Below are 25,085 nucleotides of genomic sequence, written 5' to 3' on the forward strand. Positions count from 1 at the left end.
ACTGGTGGGCACCCATAAGGGGGCACTGATGGGTGCTGACAGACTGCACTGATGGACACCGATAGGCTGCACTGATGAGGTGGCATTGATGGACAACGATAGGCTGCATTAATTGGCACTGGCAAGGCTGCATTTCATTGGGGGGGGTCGGTGCCGGCGTGAAGCATCACCTCCCTGAAATTAGTTTTCGCAGGTTGAGATGTCTATATTGGCATGAGACAGATTTGCGCTGCAATCTTGGCAAAACGCTACTTTAAAAATTGCGTGAAGCTTGTCACCTAAAAAAGAGGCAGGAGGTTATTTTGGGCGACAAACGCACATGAAGCAGCCCACTGAAGTGAATCGCATGAAAATTGCCCACGCAAAATCGCAAGCAGGAAGGAAAGTTCTCGCTACGTGACGTGTGAACGGGGCCTTTATATATATATATATATATACACACACAAGCTTAGAGGCGTCTTTTGCCACCTTCTGGAGTATATAGCCCCATGCCCTGTACATGGAGTCCAGCTTTCAGGAAGTCTAGGACCCTCTGAGAGATTTTCCTCCAGGGAAGAAGGTGTTAAATGTAAATTGCACAGATCCCAATGAGTGAGTGAAGTGCACATTCCTGAGCGCTGTGTACACACAGCCAGCATTGTACGGGCACACACGTATTCCCTGCAGGGGTTAACAGCTGACTCCCCCCCCACCCCCCCTCCTCTCTCCCGCATTCCATGCTTCTCCCTGGCCGCGCCGCGCATGCGCGCCCTGTGCTCCTCGCACCCAGTGCCAGCTCGGTATACACAGCGCCCCGGACAGTCTCCGCCGGAGCAGGGATCAGTGAGCAGAGCTCAGCTCTCCGCCAGGGGCCCCGCCACACTTGTACAACTTGTCCCGGACAGCCGGAGCCTAGAGGAAGCGGGCTGAGTATCTGCCAGGAGTAGAGTGTCCCGGTATCCGCAGCCTTTGTCCCGGTACTCCTCCGCCATGCTCCGGACGTCTCTCCCCCGTCTGCTGCTGCTTTGTATTGTAGCGCTGGGCAGCCTCTCCGCCGCCGGGGCCAGCAAAAGTTGTTCTGAGGTCCGGAAAGTTTACGTGTCCAAAGGCTTCAATCAGAACGATGCTCCGGTCTATGAGATCAACGGTGAGTCATCCCAGGGGGAACCTACCGGCCTCCGTGTATGGGGGAGGGGTGAAGGGTCTCTCCACTATCATGTGCCAGACACGTCAGTATAGAGGACTGATCTCCGCTCCTGTGCCCTATGGGGGGTCCCCTGGTGTAAAGTTCTGGGGAGCCGGCTCTGTGAGGTCATCAGATGGGGCGATGTGGGGGGGGGGCTGTGACCCTTTAGACTATTGGGGAGGGCGCACGCTGTGACCCTTTAGACTGGTGGGGGGGGCGAGCGCTTTGACCCTTTAGACTGTGGGGGGGGGGCGCGCGCGCGCTGTGACCCTTTAGACTGTGGGGGGGCGCGCTGTGACCCTTTAGACTGTGGGGGGCGCGCGCTGTGTGACCCTTTAGACTGTGGGGGGGGGGGGCGCGCGCTGTGTGACCCTTTAGACTGTGGGGGGGGGGGGCGCGCACGCTGTGACCCTTTAGACTGTGGGGGGGGGGCGCGCGCTGTGACCCTTTAGACTGTGGGGGGGGGGGGCGCGCGCGCTGTGACCCTTTAGACTGTGGGGGGGGGGGCGCGCGCGCTGTGACCCTTTAGACTGTGGGGGGGGGGGCGCGCGCGCTGTGACCCTTTAGACTGTGGGGGGGGGCGCGCGCGCTGTGCCCCTTTAGACTGTGGGGGGGGGGGGCGCGCGCTGTGACCCTTTAGACTGTGTGGGGGGGGGGCGCGCGCACGCTGTGACCCTTTAGACTGTGGGGGGGCGCGCGCGCTGTGACCCTTTAGACTGTGGGGGGGGGCGCGCGCGCTGTGACCCTTTAGACTGTGGGGGGGGGGGGGCGCGTGCGCTGTGACCCTTTAGACTGTTGGGGGGGGGGGCGCGTGCGCTGTGACCCTTTAGACTGTTGGGGGGGGCGCGTGCGCTGTGACCCTTTAGACTGTTGGGGGGGGCGCGTGCGCTGTGACCCTTTAGACTGTTGGGGGGGGCGCGTGCGCTGTGACCCTTTAGACTGTTGGGGGGGGCGCGTGCGCTGTGACCCTTTAGACTGTTGGGGGGGCGCGTGCGCTGTGACCCTTTAGACTGTTGGGGGGGGGGCGCTGTGACCCTTTAGACTGTTGGAGGGGGGGGGGGAGCGCGTGCTGTGACCCTTTAGACCAGTGATGGCGAACCTTGGCACCCCAGATGTTTTGGAACTACATTTCCCATGATGCTCAACTACACTCCAGAGTGGATGAGCATCATGGGAAATGTAGTTCCAAAACATCTGGGGTGCCAAGGTTCGCCATTACTGCTTTAGACTGTTGGGGGGGGGCACAGGCGCTGTGACCCACTAGACTGTTGGGGGGGGTGGCGCGGGCGCTGTGACCCTTTAGACTGTTGGGGGCGGCGTGGGCGCTGTGACCCTTTAGACTGTTGGGGGCGCTGTGACCCTTTAGACTGTTGGAGGCGGCACGGGGGCGCTGTGACGCGTAGACTGTTGGGGGCGCGCTGTGACGCGTAGACTGTGTTGGGGGGGCACTGTGCGTGGCCAGCTCTTAAGGGTGCGTTCGAAGACCGGAACACCCACGGAGAGTTGGTTTTGTGGTTTAGATGCAATTTGGAGGTGATTTCTGAAGATAGCCAATTGTCTATTTTTGTGGGAGGAAAGCAAATAAGAGACTCACCATAGCGCCCTCCCTGCATATGTGCGCCAGACGCCTTTGGAGCATTACGCTTCCGTTTGCGGCATGCGTCCATTGAATTGGATGGCAGAATTTGAGGCACTTTACTATTGACTTTAATGGAAGTATTAGGGGTTAGGCTATTGACCTGAGTGGAGGTGTTTGGGGCGATTCTGTTGATTTGATTTGAGGTGTTTTTGGGGCGCTTCTATTGACTTCAGTAGAGGCAATTGGGGCACTTTCGTTGACTTGAATGGAGGTGTTTGGGGTTCTTCTATTGACTTGGAGGCTTTTGGGACACTTCTGTTGATTTGAATGTGGGTGTTTTTGGGGGCGCTTCTATTGATTTCAATATCAGCATTTGGGGCACTATAGTGGACTTTAGTGAAGGTATTTGGGGTTCTTCTATTGACTTGAATGGAGCCGATTGGCAAGCTTTGGAAGTGGCATCACCTGGCAAACATTGCAGTTGAGCTGAAAATTAGCGCACAGTGATGCAGACGCCCCGTATGTACAAGACGTTCCCTATTACTGTAAAGAGCCAACGTTTACTTTGCATCTGTGAATCGAACGCCTGTTCTTTCCCACTGTGTGAATGAGGCTGAATGTGCTTTACCAATCGTTCCTGTAGTTAGTGTGAATATGGCATTCGTTCTATTAGGAGGCACGTTGATGACAAACGTGCCCATTTACTCTACACATACACCTGGTAATTTCTGAACAATGTCTAATCGATCTGCCATTGAATAAAATATGGAATGGTGCAGTAGTGCACTTGGGATTCTGTGTTTTCTGAGCCATTGTAAACACCCTTTGAAAATATGATCTGCTGCAGCCAATCAGTATCCATTCCAATCAGTTCTGACAATCAGATTGTTTAATTGGAAGTGATTACAATTTGTTTTGATAACTTTGCAGAGTTAAAAATGGATTTGAAGTCTCATCAAAGTCTGACTAAAGTAGTGCAGGGCCTACTTTTGAAGTCACACAGATATAAATGATACTTATTGGAAATCATGGGGTAGGACCTGTCATGCGACTTTGCAGTCCCATGTCACAGGACAAGTCGCACAAGTGTCAAAGGGGCCTAACTCGAAAGGCGGAGGGTCTTTGGCCTACAATCCTTATCAGTTTAGTTGCAGCGAATGATGAATTGTATAGATGTGTGTGGCAACCATGACCTTTTTAAAATATGAGATGCGTTGTTATACAGATTCTTGCGTAGACACAGTATTCCGTTTGTCTACAGTTTCCCCATGACCGCTAGCTAAAGTGCAGATTTTTTCCTAGCAAGGTACTTGGGAAGCTTGTGCTTGGTATAAGTTGCCTGTTGCTAATATTTATAGTTTATTGTAGTGGTTGTTTGTGTTTTATGAGATGTGAGCTGGTACAGCTGCCTTGTGATGGCACTGGTAGGCTGTATTGTAGGGAGCGGGTGCCCTAGATTCAGTATATACCCCACATGTGGTGGTAGGGCCAGGTAAGTAGGGAAGCCTCCCCTCCCTTGGCTGCTCATCTGCTGGGTGATTCATAAAGAAGGGGGTGGTTTGGGGAATCGGTCTTCCTAGTATGGCATAGAGCATGTGTAATTCCGGCACAGTCTGCTCTTCCATGCAGTCACACTTGTAAAGCGTACCTCGAGGCAAGCTTTCCTCATTTTACCTTGTTACTCCCTGGATGTGTTCCCTATTGTTCCTACTAATGTATTCAGCCATGTGCAGCCTGGCTGGCCATTGTTTAATGTCGCACCTCTTCCCATCCCCTTCAATTCTTTATGCCCTTTCACACTCCTAAGCCGGCCAAGGTGCATATTGATGAATGTGCATTGCATTAGTTTGTAGGAATGTGTCCCCCCTGAATATGATTGGCTAGTTTTTGTGGTGTCATTTGTGAAGGAAGTCGGTATCCTGTAAATAATTAATCATTTATCATCTGTTTGCCATCTTCAGTTAATCTTCTAGATTGTAAACTCTAATGAGCAGAGCCCTCTGATTCCTCTATTGTATTGTAACTGTACTGTTTGCTCTAATATTGTACAGTGCTGTGCAAACTGTTGGCGCTGTATAAATCCTGTATAATAATAATAATTACTGATCCGGGCACTAGAGTAGAACGATAATCTTGGAGGAGGATTTCTTGTTGCCCTTTGCAGACAGAGAAGAACCTTGTTGGATATGACAGTTGCTAGGGGCAACAATATATTGTCAGTTAGCATGATGTTCAAGCAGAAGCCAGGTCCCCATTAACATGTTTGCAAACATCCTGAAAAGGCAATAAAAAGAAGACAAAACTTGAATGTGTAGTCTGATGTTACTGTAACTGTTTCAGTCCTGGTTATTAATGGGAAGGAAAGAGATCGGAATTCACAAATTGCGTACTTGTCAGTCGTTTTTTTCATAGTGCTGGAGATTTTGTACTGCAGCGTCAGATCAGATATTTTACTATCTGTTTTCTTGGCTTTTTTTTTTCTTACTCCCCTAGCCACGATTTGTGGTTTTCTTTAGGACTCCTTATTTGTTGTACTGAAGCCGTCTCAGCAGAAAAGGTTCTCTCTGGTTATCTGAGCAGTGGAAAGTCCGATTAAAATCATGGGATCTGACTGGCTCTGATAAATGACTAACCTTGGGGGCTATTGTGAGCTCTACAGAGCTGACCATATGTTACAGCCACTTTTCAGTACCCTGTGAATGTAACGCTGCCTGCAAACAATATGACATTGTGATGTCATTGATCTTCAACAGTTTACTCTCCAAAGTTCTTACTTCCTATTAGCATAGCAAACTTTCTATTCTGAAAGCGCCCAAAAAAAAACTCACATGTGCCACAGGACACTCATTTAAAGTTTACTGCAGTATCCTTGTTTCTTTGATGGTTTGCTTTGGTATCAAAGTGCACTTAAGGGCTGGGGCAAACATATTGCTGATAGTGCTAAGATTTAGCTTCATGCTCCACTCACACCGATGCCGGCACGATGGAGCGCATATGCTTTTGCATGTTTTCATGCACTGCAGGGTGGACAAAAAGCGATAATAAAAAAAAAAAAATAAATAAAAAAAAATCTTTTTTTTTTTTTTTTTTTTTTTTTAAATTGTATTTGTATCAAATTTTAATTTTAGTAACATGCTTTTGGAGTGTAAATCTATTTAATTTAGTTTATTTAGCATCAAATGGAGTTTAGTTATGTAGCATGAGGCTCTGTATTCTGCAATATTTAAATTTTTGGTAAACTCATTCAATTAATCCAAGCTGAGATAACTTGTAATGTTGTTATGGATTTCTCCAGAGCTTCTGCCATCCTTTGGAATTCCCTTCCCCCAATCTGTCTGACTGTCCCCTAATCTATCCATCTATAGACGATCCCTGAAAACCCTTCTCTTTAATGAAGCCTATCCTGCCTCTGACTAATGCACTATTTTACTTCCTCCATCAGCTCATCCCCTACAGCTATTAGCTTTTGTATTAATTGATCCTCCTTATTAGATTGTAAGCTCTAATGAGCAGGGCCCTCCGATTCCTCTTGTACCAAATTGTAATGTAACTGTCTGCCTTCATTTTGTCAAGTGCTGCACAAACTGGCTCTATATAAATCTTGTATAATAATAATGTTTTAATTAAAAGAATTTGAGTAGTTCTCCAACTCTGTGATTAACTCAAAATTGTTTCTGATATCGCTGTTTTACTAACCTGACAACTTCTTATTCTAAATAGGAAAGCTTCATGTTGGCTGCAAATATTAGATTCTAACCATCGGCAAGAATAAGTCCTTATGTTTAAAGAGCACCTGTCACTTCAGATCCATCATGGCAGCTAGGGATGCACCGATACCAATTTTTTTTTTTTACAATGAGTACAAATATCGATACTTCTCTCTAGTTCTCACCGCTACCAATACCTACCACAACTGTTTTTGTTTTAACTTCAGCTGTCAGCAATGATACAAAGCATTGAAAAGTTATTTACAAATTAGATTCCTTTCTTTAATTTAGCTTTTTCAGGCTCCATGCACACTGGAGCTCATAAACTGCAGTTTATTGGAGTTTGGGCGTTTTTTTTTAAAAGCCCATAAACTCCACTCTGTTAGCCTATGTGTCCATGCACACATGGACGTTTTTCAGCTTTAATGAGCAGTGGAGTTTATGGGCTTTTTTTCTGTACGCCAGAAATTCGCGTTCAAAGTGCCATTTTTCACCGCCAAAAAACGACAAACGCTGATAAACGTGCGTTAATTAGTGTTCGACATTCTATTTTTTTCAATGCATTGTGGGAGTTTGGAATGTACTGTGGGATTTTTGGAGTGTCCTCTGTGTATTTTTATTGAAAACGCCCATAAACGCTAATAAACGCTCATAAACGCTAGTACAAAACGCTGTTAAAAGCAAGTTTTTCAACCAGCGTTTTCTGCCAGCAATCCGGTGTCCAGAAAAAGCTTTTTTGAGTTAACATATATGCGTAAAAAATATTCATTAACAAAGCAAACAAAAAGTTTATCATTTATAAAATAGAACAAAAGAAAAATAGCAGGAAAATAATAATTAAATGGAGGAGAATAGGGCTTTAAGGCTGATTAGAGTAAATTGAGGGTTATTAAGGGGTTAAACTGAGGACCATTTGTTTATCCCTTTGATCTGCAGATGAATGTCTCTTTTTATTTTAGTGTTTCAGGGCTGAGAAATGTTGTTAGTAAACATTGCTGGTTGCTTTTTTTTTTTTTTTTTTTGACCGCTCCAATTACCGGACTTTTTTAAAGAGGAAGTAAACCCTGATGAGTTTACTTCCTCTTTCATTCCCTGCAAAGCATAATGGACTACTGTGCATCGCATAGTAGCCCATTATGTGTCACTTACCTGACACAGGAGCCAGCGAAGTCGCCGCTGTCCCCTGTAGTCCGCCGCATCCATCTTGTTGGTGGGGTCTCGCAGCTCCGCCGCTGTCATTCGGCAAAGCCGCGATGACGTCACTCCCGCGCATGCGCACGGGAGTCGACACACGCGGCAGCTCCATTCTTGGAAATGCCGCGCTCAGTGCACCTGCGCGCCGCTGTCTACGGCGCATGCGCCATAGACAGCGCTGCCCATTTTCGGGCAAATATCTCCTAAACCATATAGGTTTAGGAGATATTGCTTGGACCTACAGGTAAGCCTTAATCTAGGCTTACCTGTAGGTCAAAGTGGTTTGTAAGGGTTTACAACCACTTTAACACTGGGGAAACTCACTGACAACCTGAAAGTATCGGTTTCAGGTATCGGTGCATTTGCACGAGCACCGATACTTGTGCAAATACTCGGTATCGGCACCGTATTGGTGCAACCCTAATGGCAGCACCTGTTGGCGGCAGCATGCAAGTGGATGCCCACTATGTCCCTCACCTTGTTGTGTCACTGCCACATCACCAGCCATCCCATTAGAGGAGGAGCCTCTGTAGGACAGAGTTGACAGTTGCTCTTTAAAAATTATGATTTAAATCAAGCCTTTTTACTTGTGATTTAAATCAAATCCACCCTGGTGCGCTGTGTTTTAAGGCAGCCTTTTCAGTTTGCTGCCCTATGCCCAAGAAACATGCAAAATAAATGCCTGACCCTTTTTAAAAATCTCGCCACACCAAAACGCATGGTAGATTCTTCTTATGCAGCTTGGCGTGCGCATTAGCAGGATGTATGGGCTTCTATTGGAAAATAATGGCTGCACGTTTTGTGTGTTGTGGGAAAGCGCACAATTGTGTGCCTGCAACACTTGAGTGAATGGAATCCTTAGGCCTCATTCACACTGGAAATGTGTGTTTTTGCACGTGTTGCTGGAACATGTGAAAAAATGTTTCATTCTTGCAGTGCCATTAATTTCTAATGGCATCCTAAATGCGGCCAGCAGACATGTGTTTTTTGCGCTATAAAATGTGTGACAATCGCACTGCAAATGCACTAAAACATGCTTTTAGGCCGGGTTCACACCGCTGCGATGCGGGAACGCCGCGAATCCGCGGCGTTTTCCCGCATCACATTACTCCCGCCGGCAGTTCACACTGCCCTATGCGGACGGCTGGGAGTGTCAATGATATGTTAATGACACCCCCAGATCCGTCCGCATATCGCAGTGCGATCTGCCGACTCGCACAGGAATCGGATCGCATGGTGTGAACACCCATGCGATCCGATTCTGTTGCGGACCAAAAAAAGGGTCCCGTGCGAGTTTGCTGCGGGAGCGATGCGAATTCAGCCATACTATCTGTATGGCTGTACTCGCATCGCTACGGAGATCGGATGTGATTTGCGGTGCGAATCACATCCGGATCTCCCCCCGCAGCAGTGTGAACCCAGCCTTAAAAAACAAAACAAAAAAAAAACTCGTAGATCCGAATCTCTATGCATGTAAGGGTTTGAAAACCATTTTGGTGCATTTTGTTGCACAAAGGTCAGCCAATTCACTTGAACGGGATGCCCTATGTGTGAAAAATTTGAATTCATCTTACTCCAGGCGTGAATGGCACCTTAAAGTAGAAGTCCAGTCTAACACTAAAATCCCTGCATCTACAGGCATCCACAATGTAACACTAACCTATCTAGCCCAGAAAAGAAGGAATCGGTATACATAACTTTTTTTTTTTATTTTATTTTTTTTAAGCCGATCTGGGCTCCAGTGGGGGAAGCTCTGCAGAGGACACAGCTGACAACGGCTGTGAAATGAATGGGAAGTGACATCACCCATAGACTTACTATGGAGCTTCCGTTGTCGGCTGTGTCCTCCTGCAACCGCCTACACACTTTAAAGTAAAAATTTCATCTTCTGTTTGGTTTTTGGGGCTAGTAGCTTTTTAATTAATCAGGCATAGACTGTTACTAGATATGGACATGCTGGTTCCTTGAATTTCATATTTCAGATTTTTCTGTCTGCGACTTGCGAGCTATAGTAGAAGTCTATACAGTTGCATGCTATTGTGAGGTTTGACTGTGGACTTATTTTTTATTTTTTTTTGTCTGTGTACCATAACATTTGACATTTTTGTTTTTGAAGTGTTGCATTCAAATCTGTTGTGTTTATAGCAACTCCTTTATGGAATACACACACACACACACACACACACACACACACACACACACACACACACACACACACACACACACACTTTTCTGAAGGCTAGCTGTATAAAAGAGTTTGACCTGTGGCGGCAATCTTTTATAATAGCCATGCCTTTTTTTTTAATAGCCATGCAGTCGGGAATATCAGAATGTCGGATGTCTGACCATTCCTCTGCTCACTATAGTTCCTCCCGGTGGCTATGCTACTAGAGAGCAGTGGCCAGCAGATGGAATTGGTGCTGCACCTAAATTGTGGGAAGGCTTCTGTTTGATTTTGTTTTCGCTTTGTGCGGCTCTGCCCACGTCATTCATTCACAGGATTCTGTGAATGGAAGACTACAAGTCTCATCTGCCACAGCAGCAGAGGAATATACAGTCCTCAATGGAGCGCAAGTGCAGTGACGTAAATGCATTTGTAGTCCATTTTTTCTCTCCAGTTCTATAACTGAGCATGTGCATTGCCCCCACGATCAACTGCTTACAGTTGCAATGCAAAAAATTTAATGAATGCACTTTTTTTTTTTTTTTGTAGTAGTATGGTTGTACTTATTTTTTTGAAAAATGTGGGAAATGCCTTTTATGAAAAAACATAGCCACATAGTCGTTCTTCAAGAAAGTGTTCCTGCAGGAAAAAAAGACCAGCACACCTAAACGCTAGGTACGTTATGGTGCTTGAGCATTCATTTCAGTGGCCAGAATAGAGTAATATTCTCGCTATTGGAATCAATGAACACCCAGATGATTGACACTCTTAAACGCATTTGCAAAGTGCAGGAGAAAAGGCGCTAAGGAGAGCTGGGCAAATGCCCAGCATGTACAAGGCCTAATATTTATACTAATCAGGAATTAGACTTAAATCGGTATTAGAGTTGTAAAGTCTCTAGGTCTCACAGAAAACCTTCTGTGGTGCAGCTGCCCTCCAGAGCCCCCCTTTTTCTTATCTGAACCCGATTGTTCCAGCGACGAGAGTGAGCTCAGAAGGTCAAGCCACTGTCTCGTGTCCTCATTGGCTAGATAACGGTGGGAGCCAATTGGCTCCCACTGCTGTCAATTAAATCCAGTGATGCAAGGGGCGGGGCCGAGTCCTGTCATCGATGGACACAACGGGGTGCGCCCGCACGGTTACCCCCATGGAATGCGGCTCTCCATGGGGGGCACTTGATGAGGGGGAGCCAGGAGCAATGCTGAGGTACCCCAGAAAAGGAGGACCGAGCGTTCTAGCAATCCCCTTACACAGACCAGGTAAGTATGACATGTTTGTAAAGGTGTGTTGTGTTTTTTTTTTTTTTTTTTATCACTTTAAAACCAGAAAATGTAATATTGCAGCTTACCAATCGTCAGATGTTGTGACTACATTTGTTTTCTTAGGTTTTTTGATTGGCAAGACACACTGTTCCTGTATTAAAGTGCCCCCACTCTGGATAAATGCACACAAGGGGCACCTTTTGGACAGCAGTATTATCAGTCTGGGGGAAGGCTCACGCACACTGTAGCTCAAAAAAAAAAAAATTGCTTTTACAGGCATTTGAGATTTAATCAAGGGTTTGTACCACAGAGACAGACAGGGGATGCCATTAGGAGAATCATTCAATTGCAGAACCTTGCCCATAACCGTTCCCTGGAAACTATGCTTTTGTCACTGGATGTGAACAAGGCCTTTGACACTTTGTCCTGGCCTTATCTCATGACCGTATTCCGCAACTTTGGCACTTCCTTTCTAGGTTGGCTGGCAGCACTGTATGATGCCCCTCAGGCTAAAATTAAATACTACGGATTTGAATCCTCTATTTTTATTATCCAGAGGGTACTCGACAAGGCTGTCCTCTTTTGCCTCTCTTGTTTGTCCTGGCTTTGGAACTGCTGGCGGAGGCGTTCCGTTCACATTCAGATAAAACGGGTATTGAAGTGGCGGGTTCTGCTCATCAGATCTCGTTGTTTGCAGATGACATCCTATTGACTCTGACGGCACCCAGAATCTCGTTGCCCAATTTATTCTCCCTTTTGGAGACTTTTGCGTCTCTCTCTGGACTACATGTTAACCCTACTAAGTCTAAGGCGATGTCCGTAAACCTTTCCTCCTCGGAGCTGACTTCTCTAAAAGCCAGTTCCCCATTTCAATGGCTCCCCTCATTGCCCTATCTGGGTATACGTCTCACTTCTAAATATGACGGCCTGTACCAGGCCAATTTCCCTCTTCTCTTTAGAAAGCTCGCTAACATGCTATCCTGGTCCCACCTCCTGCTATCCTGGTTCGGCAGGATCTCTGCGGTTAGTATGACTGACCTCCCAAAACTTGTATTTCTTTCGAGTATCACCAGTCCCGATCGCTTCCTATATATTATGTAAGCTCTTGAAATTTGTCTGGAGTCCCACACAACCCCAGATCAATAAGAAGACTCTGTACGTTCGGCGAATCAATGGAGGTCTTTTGGTCCCCAATCTTCAGGCATACTACATGGAAGCGAACATAGCCCCACTATCTCACCTTCATGACACATATTATATTTGGGCCACTATTGATCTGGTCGATTTGCACCCTATTCCCTTTTCCTCTGTACCCTGCCCCCCCCCCCCAAAAAAAAAAACGCCTACGTGGGTTTGGGCCGTGTATGACACTCTTTGCCTATAGGGATCTGTTAAATTCTCGGCAGGACTACTATCTCTCCGACCCCCCCCCCCCTATCATTACTGCGTCTTACTCATGACCCTTTAATTTCCCCCCAGTTGTGAGAATCTTAAACAATTCTTGTGGTGGACGGTTAATGGATTCACTGATGTTCATTCTCTGTTCACCCCTATGAGGAGGATGACATTTGATGTTTTCAGATCTTCCCATGATATCCCCCTTCGAGAGCATTATAGTTACCTTCAAATTAAGCACTTCCAACAACTCACAAACCTACCCCATACACCTTGACCCCCTTTGAAAGCATCTGCAGGGCTAAAGCCCATTCCCCGGGACTAATATCTCTATACTCCTAAATCATTTCCTCTAAGAACCCCCCCCCCGTGAGATCATATCATCTCCAATGGAAGAGAGACTTGGGTAAACATTTGGACCCAGAGGACTGGCAAATCATGGCAATAGCCCTTACAAAGAGTTTTAGGAATGTTTCCATTCTGGAAAAGGCATACAAAGTGTTCTATGGATGGTATTATATGCCAGCTAGACTAGCTTGTTTTTTTCCTTCCTATTCCCATATTCCCATATTATTCCTATATTACACTGTTACCGGGGTTGTTCGCAGGAAGGTACCATGGCCCACATTTGGTGGACTTGTCTACTATATGGGTCGGGGTCTACACCCTTCATCATAACATGCTCCATTCCAACCTTAAAAGAGAAGCCCTTCTGTATGAAACCTATCCTTGAACTCCTCCGCCCGGAATGCCAATTGGCCCTGCACCTTTTTAATGCAACTAAGTTGACCATTGCGAAGGCATGAAAATCCCCAGTACTCTGCTTCGAAGCAGTTAAAAACTGCATGATTAACATTATAAATAATGAGAAACTGGCTGCCCTCACCTCTGATGCTCACAATAAATTTCTCGAGTCTGGCAGCCATGGATATTATGCAACCAATCTTAAAGGTTTAACAGCCTACTTTCAGTTTAAGGGTCTCTGGATGCCCCCCCCCCCCCATGTACTCTTCCCTCCTTTCTCTCCTCCTCCTCTTATACCCCCCCTTGTCTACTACAGAGTCTAACTATTCCCTTTCTTTTACTGTAAACTTTCTCTGACACTCCTTGCTTCCAGGAGTCGGTACAGTGATGGGGAAAAAAATTAAAAATAAAAACCAAACAATTATTTTTCTCTTTTCCATAATCAATATGCAGTTAATTTATGTATGTATGCACACCTCTTTATCGCTTGGGGTTTGCCTACCATACAATACACTCTGGGGCATTAAATGATCTTCATCGCGACATATAGCTGCTGTTTTCTGTTGTACTGATGAATATTGTACCATGTATATAACATCCCTTTGTTGGGATCTTCCTCTCCATCTTATATTTGACGTAACCATCACACTGTTGCATTAATCTGTTGAATTTACTTTTCTACCAATAAAGACTTTGTAAAAGATTTTATATCTCTGACTAAAAGCTTGAAGAAACTTGTGATTTTTTATTTTTTTTGTGCTCTCTTGCATGTCTTTTATTGAGCTTATTTGAGCAAGCTCCTCGCAAAAACATGAGTTTGGTGGGGTTTGTAAACTGAAAAAGCCATGGTGTGTATGGCCTAATTGGCTAACATGGATGGGAGTTTCCAGGCAGAAAGAAATGAGAGCTTAAAGCTCAAAAGCCTGTAGGAGCTTTTTTTGAGATGCAATGTGCATGAGCTCTTAGACGGTCTAGCTGATTTAAATAACGCTAAAGTCTCATGTACACTGCTGCTGGAAATGGACATTTGGGAGCAGTTGGGCAATTATTTTTTCAACTGCCCCTGAACTCTCCTCTGTTCAGTACATGTACACAGGGTAGTTCATCGTTGTTTCTAGGCAGTTGAGTTATAAGCCCCACGCCAGCTATTACTTTTTTAAACGGTTAAAGTAAACTGTTTTTTTTATTTTTTTTATTTTCCCCTTTTGGGGTAAAGGTTTTTTCATAAATAAAAGCTGATGTTTTGTAAGAACCCCTGCTAGTGTTACATGGTTTGTGCCATCTGCAACATTCTGCTGGAAAGCTTGTTCTTTTGAAAAACGACAGACTGATAAATCACCAGATGAAAATAGAAGAAAGAGAGCCTGAAAAAGAAAATGAATGCAGCCATCACCTCTAAGAAATGGCAAACTGCAATTAAAAAAAGTTTGCTTTTGGGTTTAATATGAGTTTAAATGACAGTATCACACAAAGAACTTGGGTGCATGTCTTCAGAAGTTACGGGGTAATTCCTAAGGGCACTTTCACACTGGGGCGAGCATTGGTGGTAAAGCAGCTCTATTTTTATCAGCGCTTTTACCATTGTTTTTGCTGCGCTTTTAACCCCGCTAACTTCCGGAAAAGGGTTAAAAGCGCCACTTCAGCGGCGGCTCTGCCCATTGATTGCAGTGGGCTGCGACACGTTAGGAGCGGTGTATACACAACTCCTACAGCGCCTCAAAGATGCTTCTTGCAGGACTTTTTTGAGCATCCTGCCAGCACACCGCTCCAGTGTAAAAGCCCTTGTGCTTTCACACTGGAGTGAGAGGAGAGGCTCTTTACAGGCAATATTTTTAGCTGTAAAGCGCCTCAGTGTGAAAGTAGCCTTAGGCCCCTTTCACACATGTGGACCATTCAGATCAGTTTTTTCAGGTGGATCTGAACGGTCGCTCCATACAGCTCTATGGAGCGTCGGAGGTCAGTGGTGACATGTCCACTGACATCTGATCCGCTCCGCAAAATCCAGAAGGATGGATGTCCTATTTGCCATCTTTCTGGTGGATTGGATCGAATGAAAATGTAATCATCCGATTTCCCCCCCCCCATAGGGGAGAGCGGACTCTCTGACAGGTCCGTCCCTGTCCAAGCGGAGAAGTGAAAACAGACAGCCCCGTGTGAAAGGGGCCTTAATGTTTTACTGGAGAGTCACAGATTTTTCTAATTGGATTCAGTTGTAAAATTTGAATCTTTTGGTGACAGTTGTATAAGTTGTGTGTGAAATCAATTATAAATCGGAGCCCAAAGTGTCCGTAGAATGCATTTTAACATGTTGGCAATTATTGCTACACATGTACTTCAACTGTTTAGGTATAGAGCCGTTTTAGCTAAAGTTACAATAGTGTTTACATGATTGAAGCAGCACTTAATTAACGAGGGTAATGACACGACCTATAAATGCTTAATGGTGACGGCTACCTCAAATCTTCCAGTTTCTGAGTGGAGAAATTACCATAATCTTTCTACATTAAACATTCCAGATCAGATGGAAATTCTAAAGCTCTGCACAGACCCTCCAGTGTTCTCTTGTGTAGGTATATTTTACTGTGCAGCTGGTAAGCTCATGTGTTTCTTTCCAGAGGCAGCATTTGGACCATAAATAGTCGCTGTTGAAAATGGGAAGTGTCAGTCGGTCTTTATTCTGCACAGTATCATGCATTTTAATTGAAGTGAGACAATTTGTTAGCTTCCAATGTAAATGATGCTGCCCTCCCCCATCACTTTCTACTATAACAGCAAACCATGTTTGATGTATTAAGATTTACTCTTTCCATTCTCGGCTCCTTGTTGCGGTTTCAGGGCCTAATGGCCACGTTACAGTACTGATTTCTTCAATAATCAACCTATGTTTTTGAGTGTTTTGTGGTTTTTACACCTTCAGGACCTTGAAGCCTAAAGTCGGCCATAGATGATGCGATTTTCTTTGCAACCACAGGTTGCAGGAAAGCAAATTGCTCAATTTCCCCCACCAGCACAGGCAGTGTTGATGGGGGAACTTCTCCCGCGGAGCTATTGTGTTATCCCAGTGTGGGGAGCCATTCCTGACGGGAGTGATTATTCGCATGTAAAAATCTAGCATGCTGGTTGTACCCAAGTCAATGGATTGACCTGAATACAATCAGCCTGCTAATGGCTCGAATCTTGGCTGGTCCCTGCTAAACCAGCTGAGATTCAAACCATCTTTGGCTGACTTTTTGGGGTTATGGATAAAGGGGTGTTTTTTTTTTTTTTTTGTCTGGGATTTTCCCTCACTTCATGTCCTTGCAAGAAATTAAGGAGGATGAGAGCCCCCAGTTAAGAGAGGACGAGCTGCAATAAAAACTGTCAGAAGTGCTATTTTTTATTTTTTTTCTAAAGCTCAGCCATAGATGGAGTGACATTCTTTCTTGCAACCATAGCTTGTAGGAATGAAAATCGCTTGATTCCCCAATCCACACATTCAATGTTAAAGCGGATCTTCATTGCATCACAAACCAAATGTACTATCTAATTCATTTTTAATATTCAAAGAAATCTATTGGAAAAAACAAAAATGGGTCTGGAAACCAAACTAAACAATGATAAAGAACAGACAATCCTCTACTCACCTTGATGATGGGTGGGGTTCAGTGGCTAATCACGCAATGAGAAAGGGGACGTTACACCAAAAGGAGAAAAGGCGTAGAAAAGATACCACATATAGAACTACAGAGATATTGGGGGTTATTTACAAAAGGCAAATCCACTTTGCACTGAAAGTGCACTTAGAAGTGCAGTCGCTCTAAATCTAAGGGGTAGATCTGAAATGAGGGGAAGCTCTGCTGATTTTATTATCCAATCATGTGCAAGCTAAAATGCTGTTTTTTATTTTCCTTGCATGTCCCCCTCGGATCTACAGCGACTGCACTTCCAAGAGCACTTGCAGTGCGAAGTGGATTTTCCTTTTAGTAAATAACCCCCATAGTGTCAAAAAAATAAATAAAAAAAAATTACTAATGAATTATAACAAAATAGAAATGTGTATGTATAAATACACAGTAACTAGCTACACAAAGTATAAAATCAATAACCTCCAATGACAACTTTGATGCGAACCATCCATGGCCAGCTTAAATGAACTAAAAATGTGTTCTCTCTCATTTGGAGAGACTTTACCTCTATTGTCATTACAGGAAGTGAGCGGAAACCTCCCCCATTGGGGCACTAATGGTAATAAAGCCTGATAGTCAGTCCAACCCGTTCCCACTCTAGCCTAACCACAATCAAATAAAACGTTTTGGCTGGAGCTTTGCATGTGTGGACATAAGTAAATTATTATTGGGGTGCAACAGAACATTTTCATTTTGCATGATCAAGATTAATCAACTCATGAAATTATGCTTATTTTGTACAGTTGATTACAATTCTCCCGCATTTGCGTTTACATTGTGTGGACTGTTTAGGCTTAGGCCAATGGGAAAAGGGGAGGAGGCCTGGGAGTTGCACATCTGTCCCATGAAACGTCTGACTATCTGGTGGTTTGTAGTAGTGGTCAAAGATCTTCAGCCAATCTGATATTGATGAATTAAAGTGTTACTAAACCCACAACAGTAAAATCAGTCTTTATATGCAGTAAAGAATGCTCGTTATACTCATGTGGAACCCCAGGGGCTTAAAGCGTTTAACCAAAAAATTTAAAATTCAGATTCTGTTCCAAAGCATGTTACGCAGCACAGTGCTTTGCTGTGTAATTCGGCACAGTGTAATACCTGGCTGATCCTGCTGAGCCCCTGAGATCATGGTCTGTCTGCGTGCCTCCGTCATCCGCAGCCTGCTCTTCTGTGTCTCCTCTGTCCCCCTCCCCCCTCTGCCTGTCAGCGCCCACTCCCCATGCTCCTGCTTATCTCACATTTCATTAAAAAACATCCCATCTGCTTTCTAATATACCAGTAAATGTGCCTGTGTTGGGTAAAAAATATGCTCATCTGTATGTAGAACAGGCGGATCACAGCGCTCTGCTGACTCTGCTTTCACTCTCTCCTCTCCGGCTGACGTCAGTGGGAGTGCTCAGCCCCGCCCACTGGAGCTGAACGCTGGGAGCCACACTGTTATACATACAGATAAGCATATTTTTTTTTTTTTTTTTACCTGGCATAGGGACATTTACTGGTTTATTACAGTGCAGATGGGATGTTTTTATATAAGTGGGTTAACCATCACTTTAATCTTCATTGTGTAAAAAAGCTGTTTGATCCTGTGTGCACAAATCCTCCCCTTCTTGCATTGTCTCCAAAATATGTCTGGATAAGACGGTTACTGGAGTCAGGCTGCACATGCTCAGTTTGTGTGTTAGTAGTTTTTTTTTTTTTTCTTGAGTGTGCATGTGATCAGCACAGGGCCAATCATCACTGGGGGTCAGGGGTCCTGTATTCTGATAGGACAGCCAGTACAGTATGAAAGCCCCTCCTACAAGCTTTAACCAGGCTCTGATGGAAGCCACAAGACTGCTATATACTGCTGATGAGAAAAGGTATTTAGCAGTTTACATTTACTAAAACGGTTGCGTTTCTATGTTTTGTGTACTGTGGGAGACCAGATATAGTGATTGCAGTGGGTTTAGTAAAACTTTGGAGGTGGTGTCTGAGATTGCTTCATAGACATGGAATCCTTACCAAAGAGCCTGTTATCTAAGTTGGCATTGATTGGTCAGGATTTTTCCCTTGCAGCACAGGGACCCTGGGTTTGAGTTAGTATGCTGTCCCTGTGCTTGTTGGTTTCCTCCCAGTTTTCTTCCACAATCATGCTGGAAGGTTAATTGGCTTCTCTAAAATTAGCTCTAGTGGAGGAATTCCATTGTTAGCCCAAGATGGCTTCCTCCACTATCTGCCTCAAAAGCAGAGAAAATGAGTCCACAGTGAGAAAAGCACCAAAAAAATAAATTGTTTAAAAAAAATGTCATAATACAGGTGGGCAGCTTTACCATGTTTGTGACTAGATCAAATTAAAGAGTCAAGCTTATCTATATCTAGTGACTGAATTAAGTAGCAAAAGGAAAGCAAACATGGCAGGAATTGCTGTGTGGTCCAAGCAACATATGTTCAGATTGTCAAACAGCGTCACAATGGGCACTAAACGATGACATGGGACTAGTGACGACTGCCAGGAAGCTGATCTTCAGGGCTAGAGACTGCCTAATCAGAGGATTGCTTGTCTGATGTGAATTATTCAGTGAATGTATATAGCTGGTGAAATTATAATTGGTTTAATGTCTGTTCCCCATGGTATGATATAAAGCTTGTGTATGGGGGCTTACTACTAAAAGTATTTGTAGATTGGCATGGCAGACCTAATATAGAAAGAAGAAATCCTGTTGTGAATGATAAGCATATTTCAGATCTTGTGACTTTACAAAGAATCTGATTGTAAAGGTACTTCTGTTTTTGTGGTTCCCACAATATGGCTTTTTATTGCGTAAAATTCTTGTATTTAGAAATGCTATAGAAACGTACAAAGGTTTGGTATACTGCGGATGAAATATAGCACTAAATATAGCTTTTAGGGTCCTATACGTGTTTTGTTATAGTGAATGTCGCCCTAAAAGAGAGAAATAAAAAGTGCCTGTTAAAGAACAGTTATTGCCTCTGCTGCCACTGTCTATATTCATGCTGCTCGGGCATTCCTATCTTGCTTGTGGGCAGATGAAGCCCAGAAGCCTAAACTTCTGGGATACGGTGCTGCCATATTACCAGCATGCACCGCTGTTCTCGTGCACGTGCAGTAAGGACGCCTAGCGGTGAAGGAAACTTCTCAGCTTGCCATCACACTGGGTGGCATCGTCAGAAGTGCCCGCCCCATTGTGATGGCAACCAAGATGAGCCTTCAGTCCGCCGTAATTTTCCTGTCGGGAAATAACGCAATTTATTTATTCTCACACAGTCCTGCCCACTGACTCCTGGGAAATGATGACTCGCATTTCCCAGGAGCACAGGCGAGGGAGGAAGTAATCTGAAGCGGAACAGGAAGTGGCGGATTAGGAGCCACCACCTAGCAACAGGGCACTTCTTAAAAAAAATTCACTCCAAATGTTTTTTAGTATTAAAGGACTGGGAAAATGTAAATATTTTTCAGGGTGGATCTCCGCTTTAAGAAAAAGTATTAGTACTTGGTCTAAAAAACTGGTATCGGTGTATCCCTAGCCATATCTATTAGAATAAATCAGTGTTTCTAAACCCCAGTCCTCAAGGCGCCCCAACAGGTCATGTTTTCAGGCTTACCATTGTTTTGCACAGGTGATTTGATCAGTTTCACTGCCTTAGTAATTACCACAGCCATTTCATCTGAGGGAAATCCTGAAAACAAAACCTGTTGGGGTGCCTTGAGGACTGGAGTTGAGAAACACTGGTGTGTGTATATAATGAGGGCCTACCTAAATAGTCCATCTTTTCACCTACTCCATCCATCCATAGGTGAGGTTCTGTCAGTGCTCAGTGAGGCTGGATTTCTCCCAGTGAAATTTACTCTCATTAACAGAAGGACTCTTGTAGAACAAGATAAATGCATATAATATCCATACAGAGTGCAAGTTAGATCAGTGTTTCTCAACTCCAGTCCTCAAGGCACCCCAACAGGTCATATTTTCAGGATTTCCCTCAGATAAATCAGCTGTGGTAATTACTAAGGGCCGGTTCACACAGGGGGCGATGCGAGGCGACACGACTTGCCGCGACCTCAGCGGCGACTTGCAAATGACTTCTGTATAGAAGTCAATGCAAGTCGCCCCGAGGTCGCCCAAAAGTAGTACAGGAACCTTTTTTCTAAGTCGGAGCGACTCGAGTCGCTCCTCTTAGAACGGTTCCGTAGTACAGAACGGGGGCGACTTGTCAGGTCGCGGCACGGCAAGTCGTGTCGCCTCGTGTCGTCCCCTGTGTGAACCGGCCCTAAGGCAGTGAAACTGATCAAATCACCTGTGGAAAATAATGGAAAGCCTGAAAACATGAGCTGTTGTGGGGCCTTGAGGACTGGAGTTGAGAAACACTGAGAGAATGGCAGGGATGACATTTCCCACCTTTTTCCTGGGGATACAATATTTTTTAAATATCCTGCTCTATGCATTTAATCAGTTTATACTTCGTCTCTTCATATGATCACTATGAGGCATTTTGTGATGTTTTTTTTTTCTTGGTAGTAGTGAAAATGAACATGCTAAAGGTGTTTTGAAAAGGTAATGACAGGAAATGACGATTTCTTTTGTTAGTAATACATGTGAGGGATTAGGTGTTGCTCTGTGGGTGTTTTGTACTTGGGCACTCATGTATAGGAGGACTCATGCATGCATCAGCTGCAAGCGCGTACTTTGCCCCTTTCAGCTTGCTTTAACCCTCCAATCCCCAGAAATGTACCTTTTGCTCTCCCTCTGGTTTATTCGGTGCTGAGAGGTGAAAGAAATACATGATACTTCCTAGTATAGAGGAACGTGTGACTTCTCCATGTAACAGCGGGGACCATAGCCTTCTGTGAGCGACAACTCTGGTTATTTGTAGCTGGCCCAGGGCTTTGATTTCACTGCTACCAGCAGGGAAGTGGAAGGAAGAGAAGTATATGTGCCTGCTGGGGGTCTGCATGGGCAAAGCACAGATTCACTTTAATGCTGTGGTAGCAGGACAGATGATTGTGCTGCAGTGTCAAATTTGGGCACAAACCTCACTGATTGCATGTGCTGAACTATTTGTTTCTACACGTTTAAAACTCAGATGTGTTTGGAAAATGTCACAAATGTGAGCCAAGTGATTTCCCATCACTTCCTGTCTCTGGACAGAAAATGGCATCTCACCAACTTAATTAAAACGTAATTAAAGCCAAACTTCACTCTGTCAACAGTGACTCTTTAATCCTAATGCCGCTAGCATTAGTAAATGGATAGGAAAGTATATTATATTTACTTATATTAAACTTTTTTTTATTTTATTTACATTTCTTCAGTTACTTTCTGGTTTCCATACCTAGGCAAATTGTCATACATCCCAGGAGTCTTTAGGAGGTTTTTTTTCAGCTAAATGCACCCTGCATGCCTGAGTGAAGGGCAGATGAATTCCAGGAAGTAGATGCTAAATTAATCATCTACCCTTACACAAGATGGCCATAGACAGAAATACTTGGGGATTTTTTTTTTCAAAGTGATCTCTCAACAAAATACAGCATGGACACATGGATGGATGGGGGAGTTTGCATTGAATATTAAAAAGAAATTAAATGGCATTTATGGTTTGCAGTGCTCAGATGCAGCGTAGTCCTGCAAAACCCGAGTCTGGCTCTGGCTGGGAATTCAGTACCACGAGCGGTATTGCTGGATACAGGGAGACTTACTTACCTTGTCCCCTGGATCCTGTGATGTCCTCCCCGCTGTGTGTGCAAGCTGTCCTCCGCCCGATTCACACAGTGCCCGAGTGCCGCCAAGCTCCGTTCCCTGCAACGTTACGACGCACGGGAGCGGAGATTGGCACCAAATAAAAAAAAAAAAAAAAAGACAATACACATACAGTACTGTAATCTTACAGATTACAGTAATGTATATAAAAAAAAAAATGCACATCCCCTTTGTCCCTAGTGGTCTGTCCAGTGCCCTGCATGCACTTTTATATTATAAATACTGTTTTTTTTTTCTGCCTGGAATTTGGAGATTGTCCATAGCAACCAAAAAGTGTCCCTTTGTCAAAAGTGATTTTAGACCAGCTAGAAAACCGCGGTAATAAATTAGAATCACTTGCAGAATTGAGCGATAGCGATTTGTGGGGAGATCCGTCATCAAACATGAAATCTAATGACAGCGACAATTCTGCAAATGAGCAGATTTCAGTGTTTTTTGGATTTGATTACATTATTGAATAATTTTTATTATTTGTTATCATTATTTATAGTTATTTATTATATTATAAACTTTATCATACCCGGGATGTCTACTAGACTCTGGTTTGAACAGATTTAGGAGAGTTATTCCTAAGAATTGCAGGCCTACAATATAAAACGCCAAATTTCCATGCAAAATAATTGTACCGCTTTCAGCACCTAAAATCAGAAATCATCATACCGCCAGGGAGGTTAAAAAAACGATTCTATATTGTTCTGAGCTCTGGTTAAATATTCCAAAAATGCTTTTAGCAGGGTGCCAGCATTCAGTTAAGTCTCCAGGCCATGGGCCTATCTGATTAGCAGTTTTTATACTTGATTGTAGGGTCTTGAGTTTAGCCCACTCATTCTCCAGAGAAGCAAACATAACTTGGAAAAAATGTGTTATCCTTGTCTAACCTTTTACTTTTCGTTTTAATGTCCAGCGTGAGCAAATCTGATGATGTAAAATCTCTTCACACACCCGGGAAATGGGCCCGCAATGGGAAAATATCCAGAGATGTTTGCTGGCTCTGTTGCATAGACCTCTTGTGCTAATTGAACTTTTTTTTTTTTTCCCCCATGGTGCTCAGGAAATCCTGGTCTAAAAGAACAGTTTACATTTTCAGCAATATTTTGGAATTTTGGACGGCTCCCTTCATACCAGGGATTCGTTAGGAGTGGAAAGTCTGCTGCCGTCTTCCTTGCCTTATAATGCAGCAATTGATTCTTGCTGGGATGTTCTCAGCTGTTTGCTTGTCTTGGTTTGTGGCTTATTACCTGCACAGGACATTTATTAACGTTGGAACTTGGCAATCAAACCAATCTTATAGGAGTTGATGGAATTCTCTAAGATATATTAAACTGTGGGCGTACTGGGCCTCATGTATGAAATGCGAAGCAACCATCAAATCTCAGACTGGTAATTTCCAGTGCAAGTTCTAAAAAGAGAGATTCTGGCTGCTGTGATTGGCAGGAACGCTTTTCAGTTGGCTTGTTTTCATAATGGAGGCCCACTATGCAGATGTGTTGGGGAGAAACATAGCAAAACCTAAAGTTAAAGGGCTTCTGCGCCTGAGAACTGACTGCTCAACCTCTGGCGTCCCTCCATCTTCAGAATGGCCGGTGAGATTAAGTATCAGGTAGCCAGAACCAAAATCCTTACTTTTCTGAGGTGTTAGCAATGTTACTGGAAACACATGTTTTATTTCAGTTAAAGAGAGATTAAAGGAAATAATAAAAAATAAAACATTTTATACCTACCTTTGCATTGATTTTGCACAGAGCAGGCCTAATCCTCCTCTTCTAAGGTCTTGTGCTGGTCCCTCCCTCCTGCCAAGTTCCCCCAGAGCAAGCAGCTTGCAATGGGGGCACCCGAGCCGCTGCTGTGTGCCCATTCAGACACAGAATTGGCTCACTAGCTGTGGTGGACAGTAGCCGGAGACCATGGCTGTGGGTGATGCTGCACAGAGAAGGTTTTTTACCTTTGTGCATAGAATAGATTAGGGTAAAAAAAAACGTGTTTCTTTTTAAAAAAAATCTCACTTAAAATTCTGGTTGAGCCTAGGTTCACACTGACGGTGGGATTGAAATCGACTGAACTCGCACGATTTTATACCCACATATCGGTCTGACTTTGGGAGCGATTTCAGAAGCGTCTGGGCGGGTTGCTGCACAGATGTCTTTACAAATCGCACCTTGAAGTTGCCAAAAGTAGTACAGAAACAATTTTTGGGAATTGGTGTGACAAATGGAATAAGTGATCCCCTGGACCTTTATTCCATGGGCTGGGGCACGTGCACATATCTGGGGTCTTCACACTCCCAATGAAAATTGATTATTTTTAATCCTCATGCTGCTAGCATTATTAAATGGATAGGAAAGTACATTTATATTTCTTTTTTTTTTTTTACATTTTTTCGGTTACTTTGTTTTCTTGCCTAGGCAAATGTCATACATCCCAGGAGTCTTCAGGAGAGGAGGAGGGGTTTTCTCAGCT

General features: G+C 44.3%; 1 protein-coding gene across 1 annotated transcript in view; it reads left to right on the forward strand.

Annotated features, from left to right (window-relative positions):
* Positions 1-751: 751 nt before the first annotated feature.
* The window catches only part of GPC4 (glypican 4), a 159,436-nt gene continuing 135,102 nt past the window's right edge, over positions 752-25,085 (forward strand). Inside the window, exon 1 of the mRNA XM_077493220.1 lies at positions 752-1,126. Coding sequence (XP_077349346.1) covers positions 970-1,126 — 157 coding nt within the window. The 5' untranslated portion in view covers positions 752-969. The remainder of the gene's footprint in view (positions 1,127-25,085) is intronic.

The sequence above is a fragment of the Lithobates pipiens genome, unplaced genomic scaffold (genome assembly GCF_037356315.1).
Source record: "Lithobates pipiens isolate NorthernLeopardFrog02 unplaced genomic scaffold, aLitPip1_a1.2 Scaffold_1, whole genome shotgun sequence".
NCBI lineage: Eukaryota > Metazoa > Chordata > Amphibia > Anura > Ranidae > Lithobates > Lithobates pipiens.